Source organism: Agelaius phoeniceus, chromosome Z, assembly GCF_051311805.1.
Source record: "Agelaius phoeniceus isolate bAgePho1 chromosome Z, bAgePho1.hap1, whole genome shotgun sequence".
NCBI classification, from domain to species: Eukaryota; Metazoa; Chordata; class Aves; order Passeriformes; family Icteridae; genus Agelaius; species Agelaius phoeniceus.
The window spans coordinates 47483761-47510664 of record NC_135303.1 but is presented as its reverse complement, the minus strand read 5'-3'; the positions used below and the strand labels follow the sequence as shown (position 1 = coordinate 47510664).

The 26904-nt window shown below is 52.1% G+C and overlaps 2 protein-coding genes across 2 annotated transcripts; both read right to left on the bottom strand.

The window, feature by feature from the left end:
• Positions 1–2005: 2005 nt before the first annotated feature.
• LOC129133170 (serine/threonine-protein kinase PAK 3-like) lies at positions 2006–11214 on the bottom strand. The gene is made up of 12 exons (XM_077172174.1): positions 11139–11214; positions 10177–10214; positions 9685–9807; positions 8654–8834; positions 7640–7703; positions 6344–6392; positions 5103–5215; positions 4459–4576; positions 3713–3812; positions 3087–3283; positions 2491–2628; positions 2006–2095 (listed from the first exon to the last, which is right to left on the bottom strand). The coding sequence occupies exons 1-12, from the start codon at positions 11212–11214 to the stop codon at positions 2006–2008; spliced, it is 1287 nt and encodes a 428-aa protein (XP_077028289.1).
• Positions 11215–16706: 5492 nt separating this feature from the next.
• LOC143692262 (serine/threonine-protein kinase PAK 3-like) lies at positions 16707–25914 on the bottom strand. The gene is made up of 12 exons (XM_077172173.1): positions 25839–25914; positions 24879–24916; positions 24387–24509; positions 23356–23536; positions 22342–22405; positions 21045–21093; positions 19804–19916; positions 19160–19277; positions 18414–18513; positions 17788–17984; positions 17192–17329; positions 16707–16796 (listed from the first exon to the last, which is right to left on the bottom strand). Exons 1-12 carry the CDS (start codon positions 25912–25914, stop codon positions 16707–16709), a joined length of 1287 nt encoding a protein of 428 aa, XP_077028288.1.
• Positions 25915–26904: the final 990 nt, after the last annotated feature.

Sequence of the window (26904 nt, the reverse complement as noted above, 5' to 3'; positions counted from 1 at the left end):
TTTGGTGCTGGCACACACATCAGGTACCAGGTGGGTGCGAAGAAAAGCCATCTGTAAATAGCTCAGCTGACAATCAGGGAGGGGAAGGTGCGAAGAAAAGCAGAGGTAGAAATCTCAAAGGAATGAGAGGACTATGGACAGAAGTTGAAACTAGCCAAAAGAAAAAACAAACAAAAAAAAAGAGTAATTGGATGAAATACTGATAAAATTCAGCAAGTCTTCTCTTGGTGCTGGATGGTGCATTGGGGGATAGTGTTGGCAGCTTTGGGTGCCCATCCCAAAGCCATCACCTGTTTTCCCTGTGCCCTGACGGGTTCAGACAGGCTGTTGATCTGCATGGCCACTCCCAGTTGGCCCCAGAGTCCTCTCCACTTCATGATCAGCTCACCATAAGTTTTCTGGCTGTCATCCGTTGTGGCTTCTCTTCTCCTGAGCCTTGGTGTTGGTCATTGTTGTCTGATGTGTGGCTGTGTGGTCATTTTTGGCCCGTGCCCTCCAGGACAAACCCCCACACTCCCCCTTTTTTGTTTTATTTAAAATGAAAGGTATAACAATCATAGTAAAAATAATATCTTCTTATACCTAAAACCAACACAATACTTAGTAGATTTTAACTAAACTTGGGAATTAAAATGAACAGGTGGGTTGATATTGCAGACATAAGCAAACAATAAGTAAATACAATTTTCATTTTCCCTCACTTCTCGGGCCCTGACTCCCAGATGGCTCCCCGCCACTTCATTCCCTTTCACTTACCCACAAAACAAAAGAGAACAGAAAATCAAAGCCAAAAGACTTGGGGTGACACCTTTCCCGCGTGGCCTTCAGCAAACACACATGTCAAAAGAAAAGGTTTCATGGGGGACTAGAATGGGGGAACGTTCCGGTGGTGCAGGGCACAGAACTCCTGTGGGGGCAACAGAGTCGGTCCTCCAGCTGTTTTATTCTCAACTTCTATTGTAGCTCTGACCTCTGAAATATGTATTGCAGCAAAAATGGGAGTCTGCTAATACAAGAGGAAAGCAGGGGCAGGGTTGAGGGCAGTCAGAAAGTGGGTTAGGGTAGAATCCAGGACGCCATGGCCGGTGCCATCCTGACAAGGGGTCAGAAGAGGAGGGGAGATGGCAGATGGCTGGTGGCTCGCCTTTGCTTGCTCTTGAGCAGGTTCCATTTCCTGGCCTGTCCTTCCCAGGGACAATGGGTTCAGGGAAGTGGGGGAAGAACATGAAAACTGGGAAATATTGTGCAACCAAAATTTAAATTTAAATGCTAGTCAAATATACCATCAGTTACCACCAAACATAGCAAAGTAAATGATTTTCAATAATCACGGTATCAAATGTATATTGAAACGATAAACAGGAGACCATGGGAGAGGTTAAAGTCTAGGGGACATTCTTCCAGGCCACAGCCCCAGGAAGTGCCCTAGCAGGCCCACAGGCCTCCACAGTGGCTCAGGCAGGTCCCAACTGCACAAGTTTTCGCTCCCTCATGTTGGCCTTGGTTCCCGTGGCAGAACTTGCCTTCCCGCTGGACACTCACCTGCGCCTGAGCCCCTGGAGAAGCCCGGCTCCCTCCCCCTCTGCCCACAGCCACAGCAGCATCCCCAGCAGTGACACCACTGCTCTGCTCCATTCTGCCCTACTCTGCTCCTCTAGCCACAGCTGCAATGCCTCTATCTCCACAAGAGCTTGTGGCCTGGAGGCACTGAAGGAAGAAGACCTTTGCACGTTTCCAAACCATGCCACAAATCCCCATCCATGTGTCTTCCCACATCGAAGAAACACCTGAGCATTCAGAAGCAAATTTAGAGCTTATTCACAGGGTGAGAACAAAGGGAAGCTTCCAGCACAGTGAAGGTTTTATTTATTATAGTATTTATTTTGCCTATTCGAATAAAGAGACTACGAACTATGAGCTATAATCTAGAAACTACAAACTACGAGCTATAATCTACAAACTACAAACTACAAACTGCAAACAACAACAATGGCCTCTTCCAGGGCTAGTATCTCCTGTTGGCCATAAACTGCTGCGTGGCCATGATCAGAGGCGTCAGCTCGGAGGTCGGCTTGGCTGATGTTACAAACGGATGCTGCCCAAAGAGAAAAAGAAAAACATGAACTTGTACTTTCCTCACAGGCTGAAACAGGCTTTCTCTGGCTACCAGAAAGATACAGAAAGAAGAAAAGGAGGGCATTCTGGGCACCACTGTCTCCACATCCAGGACCTTGCTACATGAGGCAAAATGGCTCCCAATCCCACAAATCCGTGACTCCAGATGTCTTCAGCTTAAGGAGATTTGGTCTAGGTGACCTTGAAAGGCTCCTTCCAAGGCATCCTAGGCCAGGATTCTCCTTTGTTTTCCTTTGCAAGCCCCCAGAGGGGAGATTCTTAGGAGCGGGCCCCATCAGACGCCTTGGACTTGAGCAGATGAGGAGCCCCTGGCAGCGGGCAGCTGGCGCAGCCTGCAGCCGCTTTGCCTTTTACCTGCAGCAGTTCCTGGGCAGACCAGCGCCTGTCCTCGTCCCTCTCCAGGCAGCAGTGCAGAAAGTCTCGCAACCATGCCGACTGCTGCCTGGGCTTCTGCAGCTTTGGCCTGCCCCCGCTGCTGATCAGCTCTTGAACCTAGAGAAGAAGGAAATGCCACGCTCTACCTGTCTCCTTCGCACCCCAAACTGCTCACACACACCCCACGGCACAGGCTCCACTCTCCCGTGGCACTTTACTCCCTGCCAGAGCCTGGCAGATACCATTCCTACCCCTACTGAAAGAACACAAAGCCACAGGCAGCCATAGCCAGTCCAATAGGCAAAGGCTCTTGCCTTCACCCCTGATTTCACTGGCTGATGGGGACTAAAAGCCCAGCTTTGCCCTTTTGTCAAAGCTTCCGTCAAGCAAAAGGCATCACCATTTTTTGTGCGGTTCGTGCACTGAAATGGCAAGGGGACGATCTGGACAAGGAGCACGAGAGACTATGCAGCCTGGCACCTCTCATTTCCAGGTGTTAGCAAGCTTGCCAGGCAGAAGAATGGGAGCAGATTGTGTTTGGGTGACAGCAGTATCTGAGAGCAGTTGCAGCGCACCGTGCGGGAGGTTTTCATCCGGTAAGGAGGCGCCCCTTCCACCATCTCGATCCCCACAATGCCAAAGGACCAGATGTCCACTTTGGGGCCATAGAGCTTCCTGGTGAAGATTTCTGGCGCCATCCAGTAAGTGGTCCCAACAGCTGATCTCCGTTTGCTCTGCTCAGCGGTCAGCTGAGCAGCAAGGCCAAAATCAGCTGAGGAGAAAAAACAGGCCAGCGTGAATGAGGAAAGCAAAACAAAGAAATCCCCGCTGTACCAATGTCCAAGAGGGCAGCGTGGAACCCGGCTGCCAGCAAGGGGCCATGCTGCCATTCCTCTGGCCTGCAGCCGAGGAAATACCGAATTGGCCAGTTAGCAAAAGCCCCAGCTTTCAGGCAGTGGCTTTTAGTGCCCTGAAGCTATTAGACTGTAAGTGCCTTGCTTGGGAAGGGACACACGCACAAGCCAAAGGCACTCCTGAGCCCTTGTTCCCAGCAACACCTCCCTGCACCTTGGGGCTCTGCTCTGCACTTGTATCAGGGCAGCCTGGACTGCCACAGGCACCACTGCAGGGAACCGGCAGTCACCCAAAGGCAGCCCCACACCGCAGCCTGCCAGAGCTGAGCCTGGCCAACAACACCCACCCAACTTGACGGATCCGTCCAGACCCAGGAGAATGTTGTGGCTTTTGACGTCCCGGTGGATCACTTGCTTGGAGTGAAGGAAATCCAGGCCTTGCAGGCACTGAGAGAGGAAAAAGAAACACCAGCCTAAGTGGATTTCATCCCACAAGCGGGGAAGTGGCACATCTGCAACACTGCAACATTCCTGGGCCATGCTGAGCCATGGCACGACAGGCTGCTGGCAAGGGCAAGAGCTTGCTGCTCCAACACAAGGACAGCAGTGCCTTTCTAAGTGAGGGTGTGTGTGCTTCTGAAAGAGAAAGGACAATTGTTCCTCCGGCCACTGCCCTGCAACCACAGACTGAAGCAGCACTGCTGCAGTGGCTGTGCTCTCTCCAGCCAGACAAGAGTGGATGCTTTTGCGAACACCCCTTTGGTGCAAGGCTCTCTTGGAGGCTGAGCTCCATGACAGCCCAGTGTGTATCTTTGTCTGTGCCACTTATTTTACATTGTGCCACCAGCAACTTTGCCCGTCCAGGGAAGGAATGCAGCACACACAGGCTCCAGGCAAGTGTTTAGAGAGGCAAACACAAACACACTAGAAGAAGGGCAGGGACACTGGCAGGCACTTCAGATGCTCTTGCTACTGCCAGTCATAAGAGAAAGGCAGCAAGGAGGCTCAGAAGATGAAATCTCTCCTCTCCTTGTCACCCATTTGGAAGGACCATCCCGACCAAGGCATGGGAAGCACAGGCACTATCCCTTACCTCCCGAGAGACAGCTGCTATCTCTCCTTCTGCCAGGCGAGTCTCCCTGATGACATTGTGTAAGGAACCTCCGTCCATGTATTCCATCACGAGCCAGAGTTCCTCGTCCAGCAGGTAGCTGAAAGGAGGAAACAACAGCCTGGAGATGAAGGTGTGGTGTGCACTCACACCACCTGATGGATTCTTGTTTCTGTGTCTCTCTCAGAGGAAGACAGGAGGAAGTGAGCAGTCATTCACTACGCTCTACAGGCCTTGAACTCTGGGCAGTCTAAAACACTGCTTGCTATCCACACCAACGAACAGGCCAAGGGAAATACAATCTGCAGTGCTTCGGCAACACTTCAGACCCATGGGGAAAAAATCCAAGCCCAAAGCCAACAAAACCATGGGGAGAGAGCACAGGAACTTTGAGGCTGTTGGCTCAGTAAGATAGGGCCAAGTCTGGCCTTTGAAAGCGCCCTTCAAACTTGGTATGCCAGGAAAGAGTAATGCAGCCCCAATGCAATCTCCTCCCAAGACACTGTAGATCAGCCCAGAAACAGGAATGAACAGCTCCATCCTCTGCCATCCACCAAAGGAGTGCTTGAACCTCTGGCTTGCAGGATGTGAATGACCTTTCACAGCAGAACAGCAGAACCACTCACCTGTCTACATAGTTGACAAGGTTGGCGTGCTTATTGCCACGCATGACCTGGATTTCATTCAGGCACAGTTCGCTGCTGCTCTCTTGCAGGAGACTAATTTTCTTTATGGCCACCTAAAACGACATGGAAAACCATGAACCAAAGAAGTCCGTGGCACAGGACCACAAGGGCAACATGGAGACAGTGATTATGGGATGATAGTGCTGGGCTGGGCCAAGCTGCCTTGTGACAGGACATCAGACCGCCTGCTCGGGCACCTCCCAGGACACAGAGCCACATAGCCTCTGCCTTGGAAACCTGGCAGAAACACGCTCTAAGCTCTCCACCTCAGACGTCTAACAACACTCACTGTGCCCAGGGCCAGTCTTCTCCCGTGGCCTTACTTTATCATCCCCATGCTCATTCACACACCTCTTACAAGCAGAAAGCCATTTTGTGCCAGTAAAAATGGAGCAAAACTGCTGGGAAACCATTGGCACTTCTAGGGGATTGGATCATTACTCCAGCAGTCACTGGCATTCTCCATGGCACAACAACAAAGCAAACAGTTAGAGATGTGGCAGATAAAATGCTGTCCTAAAAACATCCTGAGGGCTATTCCTCCTAAGATATACAACCCTACATACTTCACAGAAAAAATGCCACAATGATGAAAACATCATTAAGGACACCTCCAAAAACCACAATCCTAGCATTTCCTCACTCCAGGAATTTTCATTTTGCTCCACTCAAATACTTTTCTTCACACCACTGACTTTTGCAATTACTGCCTGACTGTAAAACGAAATAACCCAGGCCATGATCTTCTAGGGATATACACCGGGCTATGAGCAGGGCTTAGGCCCTTGAGAGACTCCTTGCAGACCACTCTGTCTAAGCACAGTTCCAAGGGCAGCACTGCAGGTGCCTACAGAACTATCAGCACGATTCCCATGTATTTGCTAACAGCTGGAAAAGAGAACTCAGGAACCCTGCAGCCCCAAAGAGCAGTGCCATGCTCTGAGACACCACCTGGGCACTAAGACCCAGCCAGCGTGTCCTCCTCTGGCCTCCTTGCATTCCCAGGGGCAGCTGAGAAGGACAAAATCTGTCCCCACTGTATTTGGCAGGGCGGACACTGCTCTGCACTTCATCTGCCTTTGCAGCAAAGCTCTCCTGGCCACCCAAAGCTCAGCCACAGCTCACAGCAGAGGGGAGGGCACTCGAGAGCTGCAGAAGCTGCGGCGCTGCTTGGCGCTTACCTCTTCTCCTGTGGCAGTCTCCACTGCCATGCACACCGTGCCGAAACCCCTAGAAACAAAACAGCAGCGGAGAAAGAAGAAGTCCTTTAGTCCCTGCCACTGCAAGACACTGCAGTCCAATGGCAAATAAGTCCTGGGGCAAACAGTAAATGGAATAGGACAGATTCTCGTGTGGGTCTTTCCCCCCTTTTCTCTTTCTCTATCTGTACATGTGTGGGATTTTTCCAGGAACTTGCCAGTTGGGCCTTCTCCCACTTCTCCCTGGAGCCTGTCTGCCAAAATCAAACACCACTACTGAGGCCTTCTGAGAAGCCTGAGGCCACGGAACAGCCATTGCAGGAAAGCCTCCAGACACAGATCCCTTCTCCAGCTTGCAAGGAAGTTAGTGCCCAGCCACAGCTGCAGCCACAGCCAGAGCAGGGAAAGGCTTCCATTGCTGCACACACAAATGGAGAAGTCCTCAAAACACTGGATCCTTGGACAGCGGCGTTCTGAGTCCAGAGCTCTTCTCAGCTGCTTCTCTTCGGTGCCCCAGACACCTGGAGGACTCTGCTTTTCTGGAGACTTCTTGTACATTTGGCTTCTCACAGGGAAAATGTTGCAAATCAGTCCCATTTCCAGTCAGCAGAGCCGGCTTTCAAAGGGAACAGCTTGGTGGATTCTTTGCAGGAAAGGCCTAAACCCCACAGGATCCACCAGGGTTCTGCCATCAGCCAGATGATGCCTTTTCCTCTGGAGTGCATTGGCACTGGCCATTGCCCTGAAGCTTTGTCTTTTGCCACCTCAGCTACAAAAGAGAGCTGCTTCTTTCATTTCTGCTTTTGGCTGCTAGGCTAGGTGGTGGCCATCCAGACCACTGAATCTTGGTTTCAGCAAAATACTGGAAAGAAATGTTACCCAGAGCTGTTCCCTGACAGCTGTCAGCTGCTGACTTGACCTCTGAGGCAACAAAGTTTCTCCTCCTTTCATTCCCACCCATTCTGTATTCTTTGGAGACATGCAAAAATGCTCTCTCCTAGGAAGAGCGGCAATCAGGTGCAACAGACTTGAGGGACAGGAGATCTGCCAGGTGCTGCTCTTTGCCGCAGAAAAGACATTGCCAGCGTCCAGGTGTCTTTGCCGCCATGCCTTCGGACCACAGCTGTAAATGCTGACCAGTACTGAGAGATCATCAGGCATCATCCTAACGCAGTGTCTGAACAGCTTTGGAGCTTGCCTGACGTCGCTCTGGGGAGATGTGACACCAGCAAAATGCACAGGCCCTGCCTTTGAAGAAGGAACTGTGGCTGCACTCACCCTTTGCCAATGGTTTCCAGCTCTGTGTATTCAGCCTCAGGATCTCCCTCGCTCACCAGCATCTCTGGAAAAATCCCAAGGAAAGATGCTCACTTCAAAAGAGATCCCACCCTGCAGCAGATCAGAAAGGCAGCCCCACTCTCTGCCACTCTGGGCCCTTTCAACTCAGGCAGTCGGCCAACAACAACACCACTGCACCACCACCACCACCACCACCTCAGAAACAACAGCAGCAAGACGAGCAGCCCTGCAGCACAGATGGCCTGCACCAAACTAGACGTCTAAACTAAAATCTAAGCACGTGCAGAAACAGTCAGAGGATGCAGGGATCAGAAAGCTGTAAGCAAGAGAACTGGTTGTTGTCTAGAAATGTTAAGGGCAGCAGGAATAACAAAACCTTGCTGGTCTTGGCAATCAACACTCTGTGACCTTCAAGCAAAGCTTTAATCCTTGCAATCATCAAAGGCATCCTGGCTCCTGGAATCAATTGTTCTCAACAGCTGCCCTTTGCAGGACAGCAAGAATATTGCAAAGTGCTTCCAGCAGAAGCACAATCTGCAGCTTTGAGCAGGACAATTTTGCCTAAACAATGGCCTTCTGCCTTTCAGGAGCAGCAGCTCATGTTCCAACCTACTGTGCTGGGCCTTAGGAATGAGGTGCCTCAGCCTTTAGGACAGGCCGAGTTCTGAAGATGACCTTGGCCGTGCCCCACAGGAGCTCCTTGAGCGCCTACTCATTGCCTGGGTCACGGCCTCCTGCTCAGCCAGAAACAATCTCTGGTTTGCCTTTTGCCTCCAGGGAAGCTCAGGCAAAGCCAAGCCAGGCTGAGCTGCTCTCAGAGGCAGGAGCAACACCCCGGTGACCCCTCACCACCTCAAAGCACAACAACGGGTCCTGTGTGGAGGCCTCAGGAGCTGGCACTCAGCTGAGGAGGAACAGGAGCTGGGACAGCTCATGCCGACACACGCACACACAGGGCACTGCTCCAGCAGACAAGGATCACAAAGGACGTACTCAGCATGGCCAGGCACTTGTCCTCTGTCCTCTCTCCCAGCTGCTCTCTGCTGCCAGAGGAGCTACTGGTGCTCCAGATGCACGAGCTGCTCCCGCTGCACTTGCCAGCTTGGGGACTGGAGGCTCCTTCAGAGCCTTCTGCTGCAGCTCCTGCAGGTGCCAGGACAGAGGAGGTGGAGCTCTGGGAAAAGAAATGAGTGAGGTCACAAATGTGCCTGGCAGAGGTGCCCCTGCCATCCCATTTCAAATGCAAGCCCCTGGGAAGATGCTGCTGGCCACAGCCAGGGCTCTTCACCTCTCAGCTTTTGCAGCCCGCTTCTCCAGCTCAAGGCCCAAAATCCAAAGGCTGCTTTTACACCATGGACAAAATGACACCACACTCACTGCTAACCAAAGCAGGCACTTACTGATGATGTTTGCTCTGGGCCTGGGCTGACAGCAGGGGCAGGTTCATGAGCACCTTCCTCCTCTTCAGCCTCTTCCTCGCGTGCAGAGGCAGCCAGAGCAGGTGCTGACGCTGCCCTTCTGCTCTGGGGACACACAGCAGCATGAGGGACAGGAAAGAACCTGGCATTCACCACCTCACCTATATTCAGCTACAGGCCCCGCTGCATCTCAGCTGTTCCTTTAGCTACTGACAGCTGCTGTCTGCGCAGGGCCAGGTCCCTCCTGGGGACAGTGTCTCCTCATATCCTGCAAGCTTCTGAACTGCACCTTTGCACTGCTCTCTTCACTGGGGACAGGGAGCCTGCACAGCCACTGGCCACCAAGGGCCTCACTTGTACCCCAGCAGCATGCCAAGACATCCTAATGCTACCTCCTGTCTCTTGCTAAGACAAATTCACAGCCTCTTTCAGAACAGTAGGAAGGTGATCCCTGAACTTCCAAGTTCCAGGCCTCACTGCCTGCGGGAAGGGCAGGAAAGATTCCAGCCCTCAGCATCTTCAGCCAGGCACGGGAGGTGCTGTCTGATCAGAAACTTGCAGCTATGCTTTGCTCCAGCCACAGGACTGCCCAGAGCTGCCACTTACTGATGCTGCATGCTCAGGCCCTGCAGTGGCAGCAGGTACACTTTGCTGGGCATCTTCCTCCCCTTGGGCCTCTTCTTCAGGAAGACACACAGCCACTGGAGGCTCCGAGGTTCCCTTTGGGCTCTGCAGACAGACAGCAGCGTCCTTTATATTCAGCTCTAGACCCAGATGCACTCAGGAGAAAGCATCTGCAGAGAAATGGGATTCTAAGGTGCTCAGACTCAAGTAAAATGGGCCAGCTGGATGGGACTGCGCTCTCTTGTACAGGAGAAATTCCATCATGGCAGCCACCACTTTCAGCTGCTTAAAAGTTCTGGAAAGGAACTGGAGAAAACAGCCCTGGGTCCTCCTGCTGCTGCTGTTGCTGCAAAGGGCCTGGACTGGACTTTCATTCATCCAGCCAGGCTGGCACCGGACTGCAACAGGCCCAGCTCACAGCTTGCTCCGCAATTGCCAAATGCTACCAAGGCCAGAGGCTCCTTTGCCACTCACCCAAAGAGCGGATTCTCTCCAGGCACGGCTGATGTGACCTGCAACACACAAGGGAAAAAGAACCAGATGCTCTAAGAAAACTGCCTGTGCTGGCCATGCCCACCCCAAAGTCAACCCAAAGACAGAGCATTCTGCTTTCACTACACCACTCCAGCAGCATCCCTTGTGGCACACAGCAAGCAAGACAACAGCAGCACAAAATACTGCCTGGTGTCTACCTTGTCTCTCCTCTTTGGCCACTCAACCCATAGAAACTTGAGACTAAGTCTACAAGTGGTTCTCTAACAGTCATTGCTTCTGCCCCACCTCACCCAGCAGTGGCTACAGCTCCTCTCTTTGCTGTATTTCAGTCTTCTCAAGACATTGCATGCAGCAATTGCCATGAGCTTACTGAAAACCTTTCCCCAGGGAGGCTTCACCCAAGTCCCTCTGAGCCATGGTGGCAGTCCTATCATGACACAGCACAGGAACAGCTGCTGTGTGTGGGAGCATACAAGAACTCCTCAAAAATGTCCATCTCAGAGGCCTTTACCAAGCTCATTCTGTGATTTCATCACAGAACAAATGGCTCTTTTAGCGCGCAGGAAGTGTCAAGTTCCACAGGCAAATGCTGGGATGAGGGAATGCAGACAAGAAGCCTTGAACTGAGGGACTTTGCCTCAGTCCTGGAGAGCAGTGCACAGCTTTTACAAGGACTCCTGCCAAGCTCTCCCAGTCTTCCCATCCTGGAAGTTGTCTTGCTTGAGCCAGCAAACTGAGGAGACTCCAGACTCCATTGCCACAGGCCGTGGCACGGCAGGAGCGGAATCCCCGCAGGCTACATCACAAATGCTGCCCATGCCCCACTGGCTAGAGACACGCCCTTCTTAGCTGGAGCTGTGGGCAGGGGCGTTACCCAGCTGAAGGCCTCTTTGTGGCATTTGGGTTTCCATATGCTGCACTGAACAAAAACGTCTACTTACGTGCCAGGTGGGTGAAAAAGTACCCGGAATAAGCCACGGTAAAAGCCGTGAAAGCTGCAGCACACACTCCCTCCATGGCTGGAGCAGTGCTGCTCAATCTGCAAGGGACAAAGCCTGTAGGCAGAAAACAAAAAACCTCAGAGTCCTGCTGGCAGAGACCTCGTCGATCAGCAGGTTCCCCTGCAGTGAGCGTGCCGCAGAGCTGCTCTGCACACTGAGCCCTTCCGGGCCTCGGCACAGCAACTCTGCCTGACAACGCTGCCATGCGGCCGCTGACATCACAATAGCAGTGCCCGGGGCTGCTTTGTGAGTTCATGCACAGAACCACACCTTCTCTACAGATGATGCCAAAAAAAGCCTGCAGCGTTCTCCTCTGCTACAAAGCCACACAAAAAGCCCTCCTAGTCCATCACCTGTTGCTCAAGGCATCTAAGAGTAAAAACACACTAAGCCCCTCTAGCCCACACTGAGAAGCTGAGCCCTGAGAAGGGAGCAGGATGTGAGGAACCACATTAGTGCTCTTTGGCCACTATTGCTTCTGAGCAAAAACCAGAAGGCTTCTTCCAGCGGGACCTCCCTTAGTTCCAGAAAGCAGCAAACTATCAGAACCCAGGAAATTCCTCTGCCTGCCCTGGAGGGCTCAAGCCGCTGCCCGGGGGCTCAGAGACTTTGGCACAGAGCCCAAGATGCCTGTGCCTTTGATTTAGCCCTTGGAAAAAACAATCACCAATCTTAATATGAAGAATTACAAGTCAAAAGAGTTTAAGTAGAATAATAGGTAGTTTGTCACCAGGTGAAAAATAGATTTTTGAGGTTTTGAAAATGACAGCTCGGGGGTCTCAAGATGGAGGAATTTGGATGTGCCTTGTCCTTTTTCCTCCTTCTTCCTAGCCACCATCTTCTGAGTGATGTTGGCACTTTTAGATTGGTTTAGAGGAGAAGTTCACTGTCTCACATAGGTGATAGGTATTGGGAAGTTATTGTAAATAGTGTACACATAGTTTTGGGTATAAAAAGACAACACTGCCTCTGAGGTGGGCAGTGTGCCTCAACCCAAGCTGCTAGACAGACCTTGGCACGTTGGAGAAAGAATATTATAGATAAGAAACAATAAACAACCTTGAGACCAAGAACAGAAGAGTTCCCACTCCTTCATCAACTGCCGGGCTGGGGAAAGAGACTTTCTAACGCATCTCAGGGTCACTCTGACCAGCAGAGATTCCAAGAGCAAACAGGGAGAAGCACGACTTCAATGACATTTAGAGTTTCCTCCTAGGTACAGAGACAAGGCCATGTGTCTTTCAGCACTATTTATTCAAAGCATTTTACATCACAGCCGTGGCTGTGATTTCAGCAGGGAAACGCCATGACAGGAAATGCAAGGAGGATCCTTCTCTCTGACTCACTCTAGCAGAGAGGCCTTGGCACCAAAGCACCACCACCATTTTTTCCCCCCACTTTTGTCCTTCCTCAGTAATTTTTTGGACACAGGGCTGAGATGGGTGGCACTGAAATGACAGCTCTGACACACAGCTGAAACCATCAGGGCCGGGGGGCATGTGCGACTGTTTTTCTTCTCCAGCAGAACAAGGCAAGCCAGAGTGTTCACACTGATACCAAGCGAGTTCAGCCAAGCCCAAAGGGAGTGCAGCCAAGCCAAGTGCAGCCCAGCAGGCTGGGAGGAAGAGGCAGCAAAGCGGCAGATCCCATTGCCACGGACACGCCCGGCGTGGCGGACTGATGGCAGCGGCAGTGCCAAACAGAGCTCCGCAGGGAGAGACAGACACCCATCACCATCGCCACTGCCACCAGCACTGCCGCAGAGAGGGAGCAGCAAACTGCCACTGCAGGGCCAGAGCAGCTCCCGGCAGCACCAGCAGCCCCCATCTACCATCAGAACCATGCTGGAAGCCCTGGCCATCCTGTCTTTGCTCCAGGGGCCCCGTGTGACACTGCACCTTTCTTGCTTAAGCCATTACCTCTTTCGCACAATTTTCTTCCTATTGTCGTCTACTGCTGCTTTTTTTTTTCCCCTCACTACATTATAACTCTAACATTCTCAGCTTCTCATAGATTGGTTTTTCCATTGTCCCCCTCCATTGTGGTGGAGAAGGGGAGAGAGGAGAGGCTTTCCCTGGACTATCTCAAGAAGAGGACATAGAAAGGAGGGAAGGCCTTAGAAAGAAAAAACAACGCTCAGGATGCCTCTTTGGGAGGGAAGCAAATGTGCAAGTTTCTTAATATCCAGCCACAAATCTCTGGAGTCTTGACAGCCAAGAAGCACAGGAACCTGGAAACCTTGTTGTGAGACACTGGAGGACATTGCTGGCTCAAGCCCTTTCAGGCGCTTGTAGGTGGGGAAAGGGGCAGATCAAGCCTTGCTCTGCTGAGGCCATGCCCTACTCTGCACGCCCCACACCCCCAGGCCTGCATCCCAGCCCAGCTGTGGCCGCTGATCCCTGGCACACCAAAGGCTCCACACCTGTGTCTGGAGCCCCTAACCCAGCTCCTAAATGGCCAGGTGAGTGGCAGCCCCATGTGGGGGAAGGCCCCAGGAAAGCCAAAGGCTATTTACCTCGGGATGTGTGGCCACCACATCTCTTGACCCTACCTCCTCTTGGTCTCATTTGCAAGCTGAGCTTCCTATCCCCTTTCAAAGCCTTTCACAGTCTAGTGCTCTGTCAACAGTGCCTCAGTTCCATGGTGGGAATTCTGAAGTCCTTTCAGAGAACAGGTCTGGCTTGCAGTGCATTGCTCTGGATGCCTTAGGAAGTTGCTTTGCCAGCCCTTACCCACTTACTGGCCAAAAAACACATGTGAAAGACTGAAGCTTTGCCAGCTGTGACAGTGCCCCAAAGAGAAGGCAGTTAGGGGCAAAATAAGGAGAATTATTTTGGTGCTGGCACACACATCAGGTACCAGGTGGGTGAGAAAAGCCATCTGTAAATAGCTCAGCTGACAATCAGGGAGGGGAAGGTGCGAAGAAAAGCAGAGGTAGAAATCTCAAAGGAATGAGAGGACTATGGACAGAAGTTGAAACTAGCCAAAAGAAAAAACAAACAAAAAAAAAGAGTAATTGGATGAAATACTGATAAAATTCAGCAAGTCTTCTCTTGGTGCTGGATGGTGCATTGGGGGATAGTGTTGGCAGCTTTGGGTGCCCATCCCAAAGCCATCACCTGTTTTCCCTGTGCCCTGACGGGTTCAGACAGGCTGTTGATCTGCATGGCCACTCCCAGTTGGCCCCAGAGTCCTCTCCACTTCATGATCAGCTCACCATAAGTTTTCTGGCTGTCATCCGTTGTTGTAGTGCGTTCTTATATTTTGTAATACTTTGAAGTAGTTTGTCTTGTATCCCCATGTTTTTCCCAAATGGTTTATCCCAGACTATACCCCCCCCCTCCTCTTCCCTCTACTTGTGTTATCCCTTTCCTGGGATAAGATCTCCAAAACCCCCACCCTGGCTCTCTGCCAGTCACCTCGACATCCCAGCCCCCTACCTAGAAGTTTCGGTCCAAGTTGTCGAGTGATTAGCCAGGGGCCAAGGGTCAACCCCCCAAGTCCTGCCCCATACGCTGTTTTGTATGTCTGTCCCCCCAGCACCCATCCCCCAGAGATACCTATTGGTCAGTAGGATTTTATCTATGTTAGTTTCCTCCCCCCTTTAAATGTGAGCCCCGAACATCCCCCAGCGCTCTCGGCAGGAGGAACCCCCTGAGGTATAGGAGCTCCCTCGGGACTCCTTAATAAAACCTTGGAATACCCCCTGCTGGGAGTCGGCCCCTTTCCTCTTCCACCGACGTCTCGGTCGTCTCTGCTGCAGCGAAGGCAACCAGCCTGAGTGCCCTCAGCACCCTCGGGGCACAGAGAGTGTCTCCCTGCAGTCGGCCGTGGTGGGGCTACCCCCCCCACTCTCTGCCGACCTGGGTAAGGCCCAGGGACTTGAGAGCCTTGCAGAGAGACTGGGACAATCCGTTGTGGCTTCTCTTCTCCTGAGCCTTGGTGTTGGTCATTGTTGTCTGATGTGTGGCTGTGTGGTCATTTTTGGCCCGTGCCCTCCAGGACAAACCCCCACACTCCCCCTTTTTTGTTTTATTTAAAATGAAAGGTATAACAATCATAGTAAAAATAATATCTTCTTATACCTAAAACCAACACAATACTTAGTAGATTTTAACTAAACTTGGGAATTAAAATGAACAGGTGGGTTGATATTGCAGACATAAGCAAACAATAAGTAAATACAATTTTCATTTTCCCTCACTTCTCGGGCCCTGACTCCCAGATGGCTCCCCGCCACTTCATTCCCTTTCACTTACCCACAAAACAAAAGAGAACAGAAAATCAAAGCCAAAAGACTTGGGGTGACACCTTTCCCGCGTGGCCTTCAGCAAACACACATGTCAAAAGAAAAGGTTTCATGGGGGACTAGAATGGGGGAACGTTCCGGTGGTGCAGGGCACAGAACTCCTGTGGGGGCAACAGAGTCGGTCCTCCAGCTGTTTTATTCTCAACTTCTATTGTAGCTCTGACCTCTGAAATATGTATTGCAGCAAAAATGGGAGTCTGCTAATACAAGAGGAAAGCAGGGGCAGGGTTGAGGGCAGTCAGAAAGTGGGTTAGGGTAGAATCCAGGACGCCATGGCCGGTGCCATCCTGACAAGGGGTCAGAAGAGGAGGGGAGATGGCAGATGGCTGGTGGCTCGCCTTTGCTTGCTCTTGAGCAGGTTCCATCTCCTGGCCTGTCCTTCCCAGGGACAATGGGTTCAGGGAAGTGGGGGAAGAACATGAAAACTGGGAAATATTGTGCAACCAAAATTTAAATTTAAATGCTAGTCAAATATACCATCAGTTACCACCAAACATAGCAAAGTAAATGATTTTCAATAATCACGGTATCAAATGTATATTGAAACGATAAACAGGAGACCATGGGAGAGGTTAAAGTCTAGGGGACATTCTTCCAGGCCACAGCCCCAGGAAGTGCCCTAGCAGGCCCACAGGCCTCCACAGTGGCTCAGGCAGGTCCCAACTGCACAAGTTTTCGCTCCCTCATGTTGGCCTTGGTTCCCGTGGCAGAACTTGCCTTCCCGCTGGACACTCACCTGCGCCTGAGCCCCTGGAGAAGCCCGGCTCCCTCCCCCTCTGCCCACAGCCACAGCAGCCTCCTCAGCAGTGACACCACTGCTCTGCTCCATTCTGCCCTACTCTGCTCCTCTAGCCACAGCTGCAATGCCTCTATCTCCACAAGAGCTTGTGGCCTGCAGGCACTGAAGGAAGAAGACCTTTGCACGTTTCCAAACCATGCCACAAATCCCCATCCATGTGTCTTCCCACATCGAAGAAACACCTGAGCATTCAGAAGCAAATTTAGAGCTTATTCACAGGGTGAGAACAAAGGGAAGCTTCCAGCACAGTGAAGGTTTTATTTATTATAGTATTTATTTTGCCTATTCGAATAAAGAGACTACGAACTATGAGCTATAATCTAGAAACTACAAACTACGAGCTATAATCTACAAACTACAAACTACAAACTGCAAACAACAACAATGGCCTCTTCCAGGGCTAGTATCTCCTGTTGGCCATAAACTGCTGCGTGGCCATGATCAGAGGCGTCAGCTCGGAGGTCGGCTTGGCTGATGTTACAAACGGATGCTGCCCAAAGAGAAAAAGAAAAACATGAACTTGTACTTTCCTCACAGGCTGAAACAGGCTTTCTCTGGCTACCAGAAAGATACAGAAAGAAGAAAAGGAGGGCATTCTGGGCACCACTGTCTCCACATCCAGGACCTTGCTACATGAGGCAAAATGGCACCCAATCCCACAAATCCGTGACTCCAGATGTCTTCAGCTTAAGGAGATTTGGTCTAGGTGACCTTGAAAGGCTCCTTCCAAGGCATCCTAGGCCAGGATTCTCCTTTGTTTTCCTTTGCAAGCCCCCAGAGGGGAGATTCTTAGGAGCGGGCCCCATCAGACGCCTTGGACTTGAGCAGATGAGGAGCCCCTGGCAGCGGGCAGCTGGCGCAGCCTGCAGCCGCTTTGCCTTTTACCTGCAGCAGTTCCTGGGCAGACCAGCGCCTGTCCTCGTCCCTCTCCAGGCAGCAGTGCAGAAAGTCTCGCAACCACGCCGACTGCTGCCTGGGCTTCTGCAGCTTTGGCCTGCCCCCGCTGCTGATCAGCTCTTGAACCTAGAGAAGAAGGAAATGCCAGGCTCTACCTGTCTCCTTCGCACCCCAAACTGCTCACACACACCCCACGGCACAGGCTCCACTCTCCCGTGGCACTTTACTCCCTGCCAGAGCCTGGCAGATACCTTTCCTACCCCTACTGAAAGAACACAAAGCCACAGGCAGCCATAGCCAGTCCAATAGGCAAAGGCTCTTGCCTTCACCCCTGATTTCACTGGCTGATGGGGACTAAAAGCCCAGCTTTGCCCTTTTGTCAAAGCTTCCGTCAAGCAAAAGGCATCACCATTTTTTGTGCGGTTCGTGCACTGAAATGGCAAGGGGACGATCTGGACAAGGAGCACGAGAGACTATGCAGCCTGGCACCTCTCATTTCCAGGTGTTAGCAAGCTTGCCAGGCAGAAGAATGGGAGCAGATTGTGTTTGGGTGTCAGCAGTATCTGAGAGCAGTTGCAGCGCACCGTGCGGGAGGTTTTCATCCGGTAAGGAGGCGCCCCTTCCACCATCTCGATCCCCACAATGCCAAAGGACCAGATGTCCACTTTGGGGCCATAGAGCTTCCTGGTGAAGATTTCTGGCGCCATCCAGTAAGTGGTCCCAACAGCTGATCTCCGTTTGCTCTGCTCAGCGGTCAGCTGAGCAGCAAGGCCAAAATCAGCTGAGGAGAAAAAACAGGCCAGCGTGAATGAGGAAAGCAAAACAAAGAAATCCCCGCTGTACCAATGTCCAAGAGGGCAGCGTGGAACCCGGCTGCCAGCAAGGGGCCATGCTGCCATTCCTCTGGCCTGCAGCCGAGGAAATACCGAATTGGCCAGTTAGCAAAAGCCCCAGCTTTCAGGCAGTGGCTTTTAGTGCCCTGAAGCTATTAGACTGTAAGTGCCTTGCTTGGGAAGGGACACACGCACAAGCCAAAGGCACTCCTGAGCCCTTGTTCCCAGCAACACCTCCCTGCACCTTGGGGCTCTGCTCTGCACTTGTATCAGGGCAGCCTGGACTGCCACAGGCACCACTGCAGGGAACCGGCAGTCACCCAAAGGCAGCCCCACACCGCAGCCTGCCAGAGCTGAGCCTGGCCAACAACACCCACCCAACTTGACGGATCCGTCCAGACCCAGGAGAATGTTGTGGCTTTTGACGTCCCGGTGGATCACTTGCTTGGAGTGAAGGAAATCCAGGCCTTGCAGGCACTGAGAGAGGAAAAAGAAACACCAGCCTAAGTGGATTTCATCCCACAAGCGGGGAAGTGGCACATCTGCAACACTGCAACATTCCTGGGCCATGCTGAGCCATGGCACGACAGGCTGCTGGCAAGGGCAAGAGCTTGCTGCTCCAACACAAGGACAGCAGTGCCTTTCTAAGTGAGGGTGTGTGTGCTTCTGAAAGAGAAAGGACAATTGTTCCTCCGGCCACTGCCCTGCAACCACAGACTGAAGCAGCACTGCTGCAGTGGCTGTGCTCTCTCCAGCCAGACAAGAGTGGATGCTTTTGCGAACACCCCTTTGGTGCAAGGCTCTCTTGGAGGCTGAGCTCCATGACAGCCCAGTGTGTATCTTTGTCTGTGCCACTTATTTTACATTGTGCCACCAGCAACTTTGCCCGTCCAGGGAAGGAATGCAGCACACACAGGCTCCAGGCAAGTGTTTAGAGAGGCAAACACAAACACACTAGAAGAAGGGCAGGGACACTGGCAGGCACTTCAGATGCTCTTGCTACTGCCAGTCATAAGAGAAAGGCAGCAAGGAGGCTCAGAAGATGAAATCTCTCCTCTCCTTGTCACCCATTTGGAAGGACCATCCCGACCAAGGCATGGGAAGCACAGGCACTATCCCTTACCTCCCGAGAGACAGCTGCTATCTCTCCTTCTGCCAGGCGAGTCTCCCTGATGACATCGTGTAAGGAACCTCCGTCCATGTATTCCATCACGAGCCAGAGTTCCTCGTCCAGCAGGTAGCTGAAAGGAGGAAACAACAGCCTGGAGATGAAGGTGTGGTGTGCACTCACACCACCTGATGGATTCTTGTTTCTGTGTCTCTCTCAGAGGAAGACAGGAGGAAGTGAGCAGTCATTCACTACGCTCTACAGGCCTTGAACTCTGGGCAGTCTAAAACACTGCTTGCTATCCACACCAACGAACAGGCCAAGGGAAATACAATCTGCAGTGCTTCGGCAACACTTCAGACCCATGGGGAAAAAATCCAAGCCCAAAGCCAACAAAACCATGGGGAGAGAGCACAGGAACTTTGAGGCTGTTGGCTCAGTAAGATAGGGCCAAGTCTGGCCTTTGAAAGCGCCCTTCAAACTTGGTATGCCAGGAAAGAGTAATGCAGCCCCAATGCAATCTCCTCCCAAGACACTGTAGATCAGCCCAGAAACAGGAATGAACAGCTCCATCCTCTGCCATCCACCAAAGGAGTGCTTGAACCTCTGGCTTGCAGGATGTGAATGACCTTTCACAGCAGAACAGCAGAACCACTCACCTGTCTACATAGTTGACAAGGTTGGCGTGCTTATTGCCACGCATGACCTGGATTTCATTCAGGCACAGTTCGCTGCTGCTCTCTTGCAGGAGACTAATTTTCTTTATGGCCACCTAAAACGACATGGAAAACCATGAACCAAAGAAGTCCGTGGCACAGGACCACAAGGGCAACATGGAGACAGTGATTATGGGATGATAGTGCTGGGCTGGGCCAAGCTGCCTTGTGACAGGACATCAGACCGCCTGCTCGGGCACCTCCCAGGACACAGAGCCACATAGCCTCTGCCTTGGAAACCTGGCAGAAACACGCTCTAAGCTCTCCACCTCAGACGTCTAACAACACTCACTGTGCCCAGGGCCAGTCTTCTCCCGTGGCCTTACTTTATCATCCCCATGCTCATTCACACACCTCTTACAAGCAGAAAGCCATTTTGTGCCAGTAAAAATGGAGCAAAACTGCTGGGAAACCATTGGCACTTCTAGGGGATTGGATCATTACTCCAGCAGTCACTGGCATTCTCCATGGCACAACAACAAAGCAAACAGTTAGAGATGTGGCAGATAAAATGCTGTCCTAAAAACATCCTGAGGGCTATTCCTCCTAAGATATACAACCCTACATACTTCACAGAAAAAATGCCACAATGATGAAAACATCATTAAGGACACCTCCAAAAACCACAATCCTAGCATTTCCTCACTCCAGGAATTTTCATTCTGCTCCACTCAAATACTTTTCTTCACACCACTGACTTTTGCAATTACTGCCTGACTGTAAAACGAAATAACCCAGGCCATGATCTTCTAGGGATATACACCGGGCTATGAGCAGGGCTTAGGCCCTTGAGAGACTCCTTGCAGACCACTCTGTCTAAGCACAGTTCCAAGGGCAGCACTGCAGGTGCCTACAGAACTATCAGCACGATTCCCATCTATTTGCTAACAGCCAGAAAAGAGAACTCAGGAACCCTGCAGCCCCAAAGAGCAGTGCCATGCTCTGAGACACCACCTGGGCGCTAAGACCCAGCCAGCGTGTCCTCCTCTGGCCTCCTTGCATTCCCAGGGGCAGCTGAGAAGGACAAAATCTGTCCCCACTGTATTTGGCAGGGCGGACACTGCTCTGCACTTCATCTGCCTTTGCAGCAAAGCTCTCCTGGCCACCCAAAGCTCAGCCACAGCTCACAGCAGAGGGGAGGGCACTCGAGAGCTGCAGAAGCTGCGGCGCTGCTTGGCGCTTACCTCTTCTCCTGTGGCAGTCTCCACTGCCATGCACACCGTGCCGAAACCCCTAGAAACAAAACAGCAGCGGAGAAAGAAGAAGTCCTTTAGTCCCTGCCACTGCAAGACACTGCAGTCCAATGGCAAATAAGTCCTGGGGCAAACAGTAAATGGAATAGGACAGATTCTCGTGTGGGTCTTTCCCCCCTTTTCTCTTTCTCTATCTGTACATGTGTGGGATTTTTCCAGGAACTTGCCAGTTGGGCCTTCTCCCACTTCTCCCTGGAGCCTGTCTGCCAAAATCAAACACCACTACTGAGGCCTTCTGAGAAGCCTGAGGCCACGGAACAGCCATTGCAGGAAAGCCTCCAGACACAGATCCCTTCTCCAGCTTGCAAGGAAGTTAGTGCCCAGCCACAGCTGCAGCCACAGCCAGAGCGGGGAAAGGCTTCCATTGCTGCACACACAAATGGAGAAGTCCTCAAAACACTGGGTTCCTTGGACAGCGGCGTTCTGAGTCCAGAGCTCTTCTCAGCTGCTTCTCTTCGGTGCCCCAGACACCTGGAGGACTCTGCTTTTCTGGAGACTTCTTGTACATTTGGCTTCTCACAGGGAAAATGTTGCAAATCAGTCCCATTTCCAGTCAGCAGAGCCGGCTTTCAAAGGGAACAGCTTGGTGGATCCTTTGCAGGAAAGGCCTAAACCCCACAGGATCCACCAGGGTTCTGCCATCAGCCAGATGATGCCTTTTCCTCTGGAGTGCATTGGCACTGGCCATTGCCCTGAAGCTTTGTCTTTTGCCACCTCAGCTACAAAAGAGAGCTGCTTCTTTCATTTCTGCTTTTGGCTGCTAGGCTAGGTGGTGGCCATCCAGACCACTGAATCTTGGTTTCAGCAAAATACTGGAAAGAAATGTTACCCAGAGCTGTTCCCTGACAGCTGTCAGCTGCTGACTTGACCTCTGAGGCAACAAAGTTTCTCCTCCTTTCATTCCCACCCATTCTGTAGTCTTTTGAGACATGCAAAAATGCTCTCTCCTAGGAAGAGCGGCAATCAGGTGCAACAGACTTGAGGGAATGGAGATCTGCCAGGTGCTGCTCTGTGCCGCAGAAAAGACATTGCCAGCGTCCAGGTGTCTTTGCCGCCATGCCTTCGGACCACAGCTGTAAATGCTGACCAGTACTGAGAGATCATCAGGCATCATCCTAACGCAGTGTCTGAACAGCTTTGGAGCTTGCCTGACGTCGCTCTGGGGAGATGTGACACCAGCAAAATGCACAGGCCCTGCCTTTGAAGAAGGAACTGTGGCTGCACTCACCCTTTGCCAATGGTTTCCAGCTCTGTGTATTCAGCCTCAGGATCTCCCTCGCTCACCAGCATCTCTGGAAAAATCCCAAGGAAAGATGCTCACTTCAAAAGAGATCCCACCCTGCAGCAGATCAGAAAGGCAGCCCCACTCTCTGCGACTCTGGGCCCTTTCAACTCAGGCAGTCGGCAAACAACAGCACCACTGCACCACCACCACCACCACCACCTCAGAAACAACAGCAGCAAGACGAGCAGCCCTGCAGCACAGATGGCCTGCACCAAACTAGACGTCTAAACTAAAATCTAAGCACGTGCAGAAACAGTCAGAGGATGCAGGGATCAGAAAGCTGTAAGCAAGAGAACTGGTTGTTGTCTAGAAATGTTAAGGGCAGCAGGAATAACAAAACCTTGCTGGTCTTGGCAATCAACACTCTGTGACCTTCAAGCAAAGCTTTAATCCTTGCAAACATCAAAGGCATCTTGGCTCCTGGAATCAATTGTTCTCAACAGCTGCCCTTTGCAGGACAGCAAGAATATTGCAAAGTGCTTCCAGCAGAAGCACAATCTGCAGCTTTGAGCAGGACAATTTTGCCTAAACAATGGCCTTCTGCCTTTCAGGAGCAGCAGCTCATGTTCCAACCTACTGTGCTGGGCCTTAGGAATGAGGTGCCTCAGCCTTTAGGAAAGGCCGAGTTCTGAAGATGACCTTGGCCGTGCCCCACAGGAGCTCCTTGAGCGCCTACTCATTGCCTGGGTCACGGCCTCCTGCTCAGCCAGAAACAATCTCTGGTTTGCCTTTTGCCTCCAGGGAAGCTCAGGCAAAGCCAAGCCAGGCTGAGCTGCTCTCAGAGGCAGGAGCAACACCCCGGTGACCCCTCACCACCTCAAAGCACAACAACGGGTCCTGTGTGGAGGCCTCAGGAGCTGGCACTCAGCTGAGGAGGAACAGGAGCTGGGACAGCTCATGCCGACACACGCACACACAGGGCACTGCTCCAGCAGACAAGGATCACAAAGGACGTACTCAGCATGGCCAGGCACTTGTCCTCTGTCCTCTCTCCCAGCTGCTCTCTGCTGCCAGAGGAGCTACTGGTGCTCCAGATGCACGAGCTGCTCCCGCTGCACTTGCCAGCTTGGGGACTGGAGGCTCCTTCAGAGCCTTCTGCTGCAGCTCCTGCAGGTGCCAGGACAGAGGAGGTGGAGCTCTGGGAAAAGAAATGAGTGAGGTCACAAATGTGCCTGGCAGAGGTGCCCCTGCCATCCCATTTCAAATGCAAGCCCCTGGGAAGATGCTGCTGGCCACAGCCAGGGCTCTTCACCTCTCAGCTTTTGCAGCCCGCTTCTCCAGCTCAAGGCCCAAAATCCAAAGGCTGCTTTTACACCATGGACAAAATGACACCACACTCACTGCTAACCAAAGCAGGCACTTACTGATGATGTTTGCTCTGGGCCTGGGCTGACAGCAGGGGCAGGTTCATGAGCACCTTCCTCCTCTTCAGCCTCTTCCTCGCGTGCAGAGGCAGCCAGAGCAGGTGCTGACGCTGCCCTTCTGCTCTGGGGACACACAGCAGCATGAGGGACAGGAAAGAACCTGGCATTCACCACCTCACCTATATTCAGCTACAGGCCCCGCTGCATCTCAGCTGTTCCTTTAGCTACTGACAGCTGCTGTCTGCGCAGGGCCAGGTCCCTCCTGGGGACAGTGTCTCCTCATATCCTGCAAGCTTCTGAACTGCACCTTTGCACTGCTCTCTTCACTGGGGACAGGGAGCCTGCACAGCCACTGGCCACCAAGGGCCTCACTTGTACCCCAGCAGCATGCCAAGACATCCTAATGCTACCTCCTGTCTCTTGCTAAGACAAATTCACAGCCTCTTTCAGAACAGTAGGAAGGTGATCCCTGAACTTCCAAGTTCCAGGCCTCACTGCCTGCGGGAAGGGCAGGAAAGATTCCAGCCCTCAGCATCTTCAGCCAGGCACGGGAGGTGCTGTCTGATCAGAAACTTGCAGCTATGCTTTGCTCCAGCCACAGGACTGCCCAGAGCTGCCACTTACTGATGCTGCATGCTCAGGCCCTGCAGTGGCAGCAGGTACACTTTGCTGGGCATCTTCCTCCCCTTGGGCCTCTTCTTCAGGAAGACACACAGCCACTGGAGGCTCCGAGGTTCCCTTTGGGCTCTGCAGACAGACAGCAGCGTCCTTTATATTCAGCTCTAGACCCAGATGCACTCAGGAGAAAGCATCTGCAGAGAAATGGGATTCTAAGGTGCTCAGACTCAAGTAAAATGGGCCAGCTGGATGGGACTGCGCTCTCTTGTACAGGAGAAATTCCATCATGGCAGCCACCACTTTCAGCTGCTTAAAAGTTCTGGAAAGGAACTGGAGAAAACAGCCCTGGGTCCTCCTGCTGCTGCTGTTGCTGCAAAGGGCCTGGACTGGACTTTCATTCATCCAGCCAGGCTGGCACCGGACTGCAACAGGCCCAGCTCACAGCTTGCTCCGCAATTGCCAAATGCTACCAAGGCCAGAGGCTCCTTTGCCACTCACCCAAAGAGCAGATTCTCTCCAGGCACGGCTGATGTGACCTGCAACACACAAGGGAAAAAGAACCAGATGCTCTAAGAAAACTGCCTGTGCTGGCCATGCCCACCCCAAAGTCAACCCAAAGACAGAGCATTCTGCTTTCACTACACCACTCCAGCAGCATCCCTTGTGGCACACAGCAAGCAAGACAACAGCAGCACAAAATACTGCCTGGTGTCTACCTTGTCTCCTCTTTGGCCACTCAACCCATAGAAACTTGAGACTAAGTCTACAAGTGGTTCTCTAACAGTCATTGCTTCTGCCCCACCTCACCAAGCAGCGGCTACAGCTCCTCTCTTTGCTGTATTTCAGTCTGCTCAAGACACTGTATGCAGCAATTGCCATGAGCTTACTGAAAACCTTTCCCCAGGGAGGCTTCACCCAAGTCCCTCTGAGCCATGGTGGCAGTCCTATCATGACACAGCACAGGAACAGCTGCTGTGTGTGGGAGCATACAAGAACTCCTCAAAAATGTCCATCTCAGAGGCCTTTACCAAGCTCATTCTGTGATTTCATCACAGAACAAATGGCTCTTTTAGCGCGCAGGAAGTGTCAAGTTCCAAAGGCAAATGCTGGGATGAGGGAATGCAGACAAGAAGCCTTGAACTGAGGGACTTTGCCTCAGTCCTGGAGAGCAGTGCACAGCTTTTACAAGGACTCCTGCCAAGCTCTCCCAGTCTTCCCATCCTGGAAGTTGTCTTGCTTGAGCCAGCAAACTGAGGAGACTCCAGACTCCATTGCCACAGGCCGTGGCACGGCAGGAGCGGAATCCCCGCAGGCTACATCACAAATGCTGCCCATGCCCCACTGGCTAGAGACACGCCCTTCTTAGCTGGAGCTGTGGGCAGGGGCGTTACCCAGCTGAAGGCCTCTTTGTGGCATTTGGGTTTCCATATGCTGCACTGAACAAAAACGTCTACTTACGTGCCAGGTGGGTGAAAAAGTACCCGGAATAAGCCACGGTAAAAGCCGTGAAAGCTGCAGCACACACTCCCTCCATGGCTGGAGCAGTGCTGCTCAATCTGCAAGGGACAAAGCCTGTAGGCAGAAAACAAAAAACCTCAGAGTCCTGCTGGCAGAGACCTCGTCGATCAGCAGGTTCCCCTGCAGTGAGCGTGCCGCAGAGCTGCTCTGCACACTGAGCCCTTCCGGGCCTCGGCACAGCAACTCTGCCTGACAACGCTGCCATGCGGCCGCTGACATCACAATAGCAGTGCCCTGGGCTGCTTTGTGAGTTCATGCACAGAACCACACCTTCTCTACAGATGATGCCAAAAAAAGCCTGCAGCGTTCTCCTCTGCTACAAAGCCACACAAAAAGCCCCTCTAGTCCATCACCTGTTGCTCAAGGCATCTAAGAGTAAAAACACACTAAGCCCCTCTAGCCCACACTGAGAAGCTGAGCCCTGAGAAGGGAGCAGGATGTGAGGAACCACATTAGTGCTCTTTGGCCACTATTGCTTCTGAGCAAAAACCAGAAGGCTTCTACCAGCGGGACCTCCCTTAGTTCTAGAAAGCAGCAAACTATCAGAACCCAGGAAATTCCTCTGCCTGCCCTGGAGGGCTCAAGCCGCTGCCCGGGGGCTCAGAGACTTTGGCACAGAGCCCAAGATGCCTGTGCCTTTGATTTAGCCCTTGGAAAAAACAATCACCAATCTTAATATGAAGAATTACAAGTCAAAAGAGTTTAAGTAGAATAATAGGTAGTTTGTCACCAGGTGAAAAATAGATTTTTGAGGTTTTGAAAATGACAGCTCGGGGGTCTCAAGATGGAGGAATTTGGATGTGCCTTGTCCTTTTTCCTCCTTCTTCCTAGCCACCATCTTCTGAGTGATGTTGGCACTTTTAGATTGGTTTAGAGGAGAAGTTCACTGTCTCACATAGGTGATAGGTATTGGGAAGTTATTGTAAATAGTGTACACATAGTTTTGGGTATAAAAAGACAACACTGCCTCTGAGGTGGGCAGTGTGCCTCAACCCAAGCTGCTAGA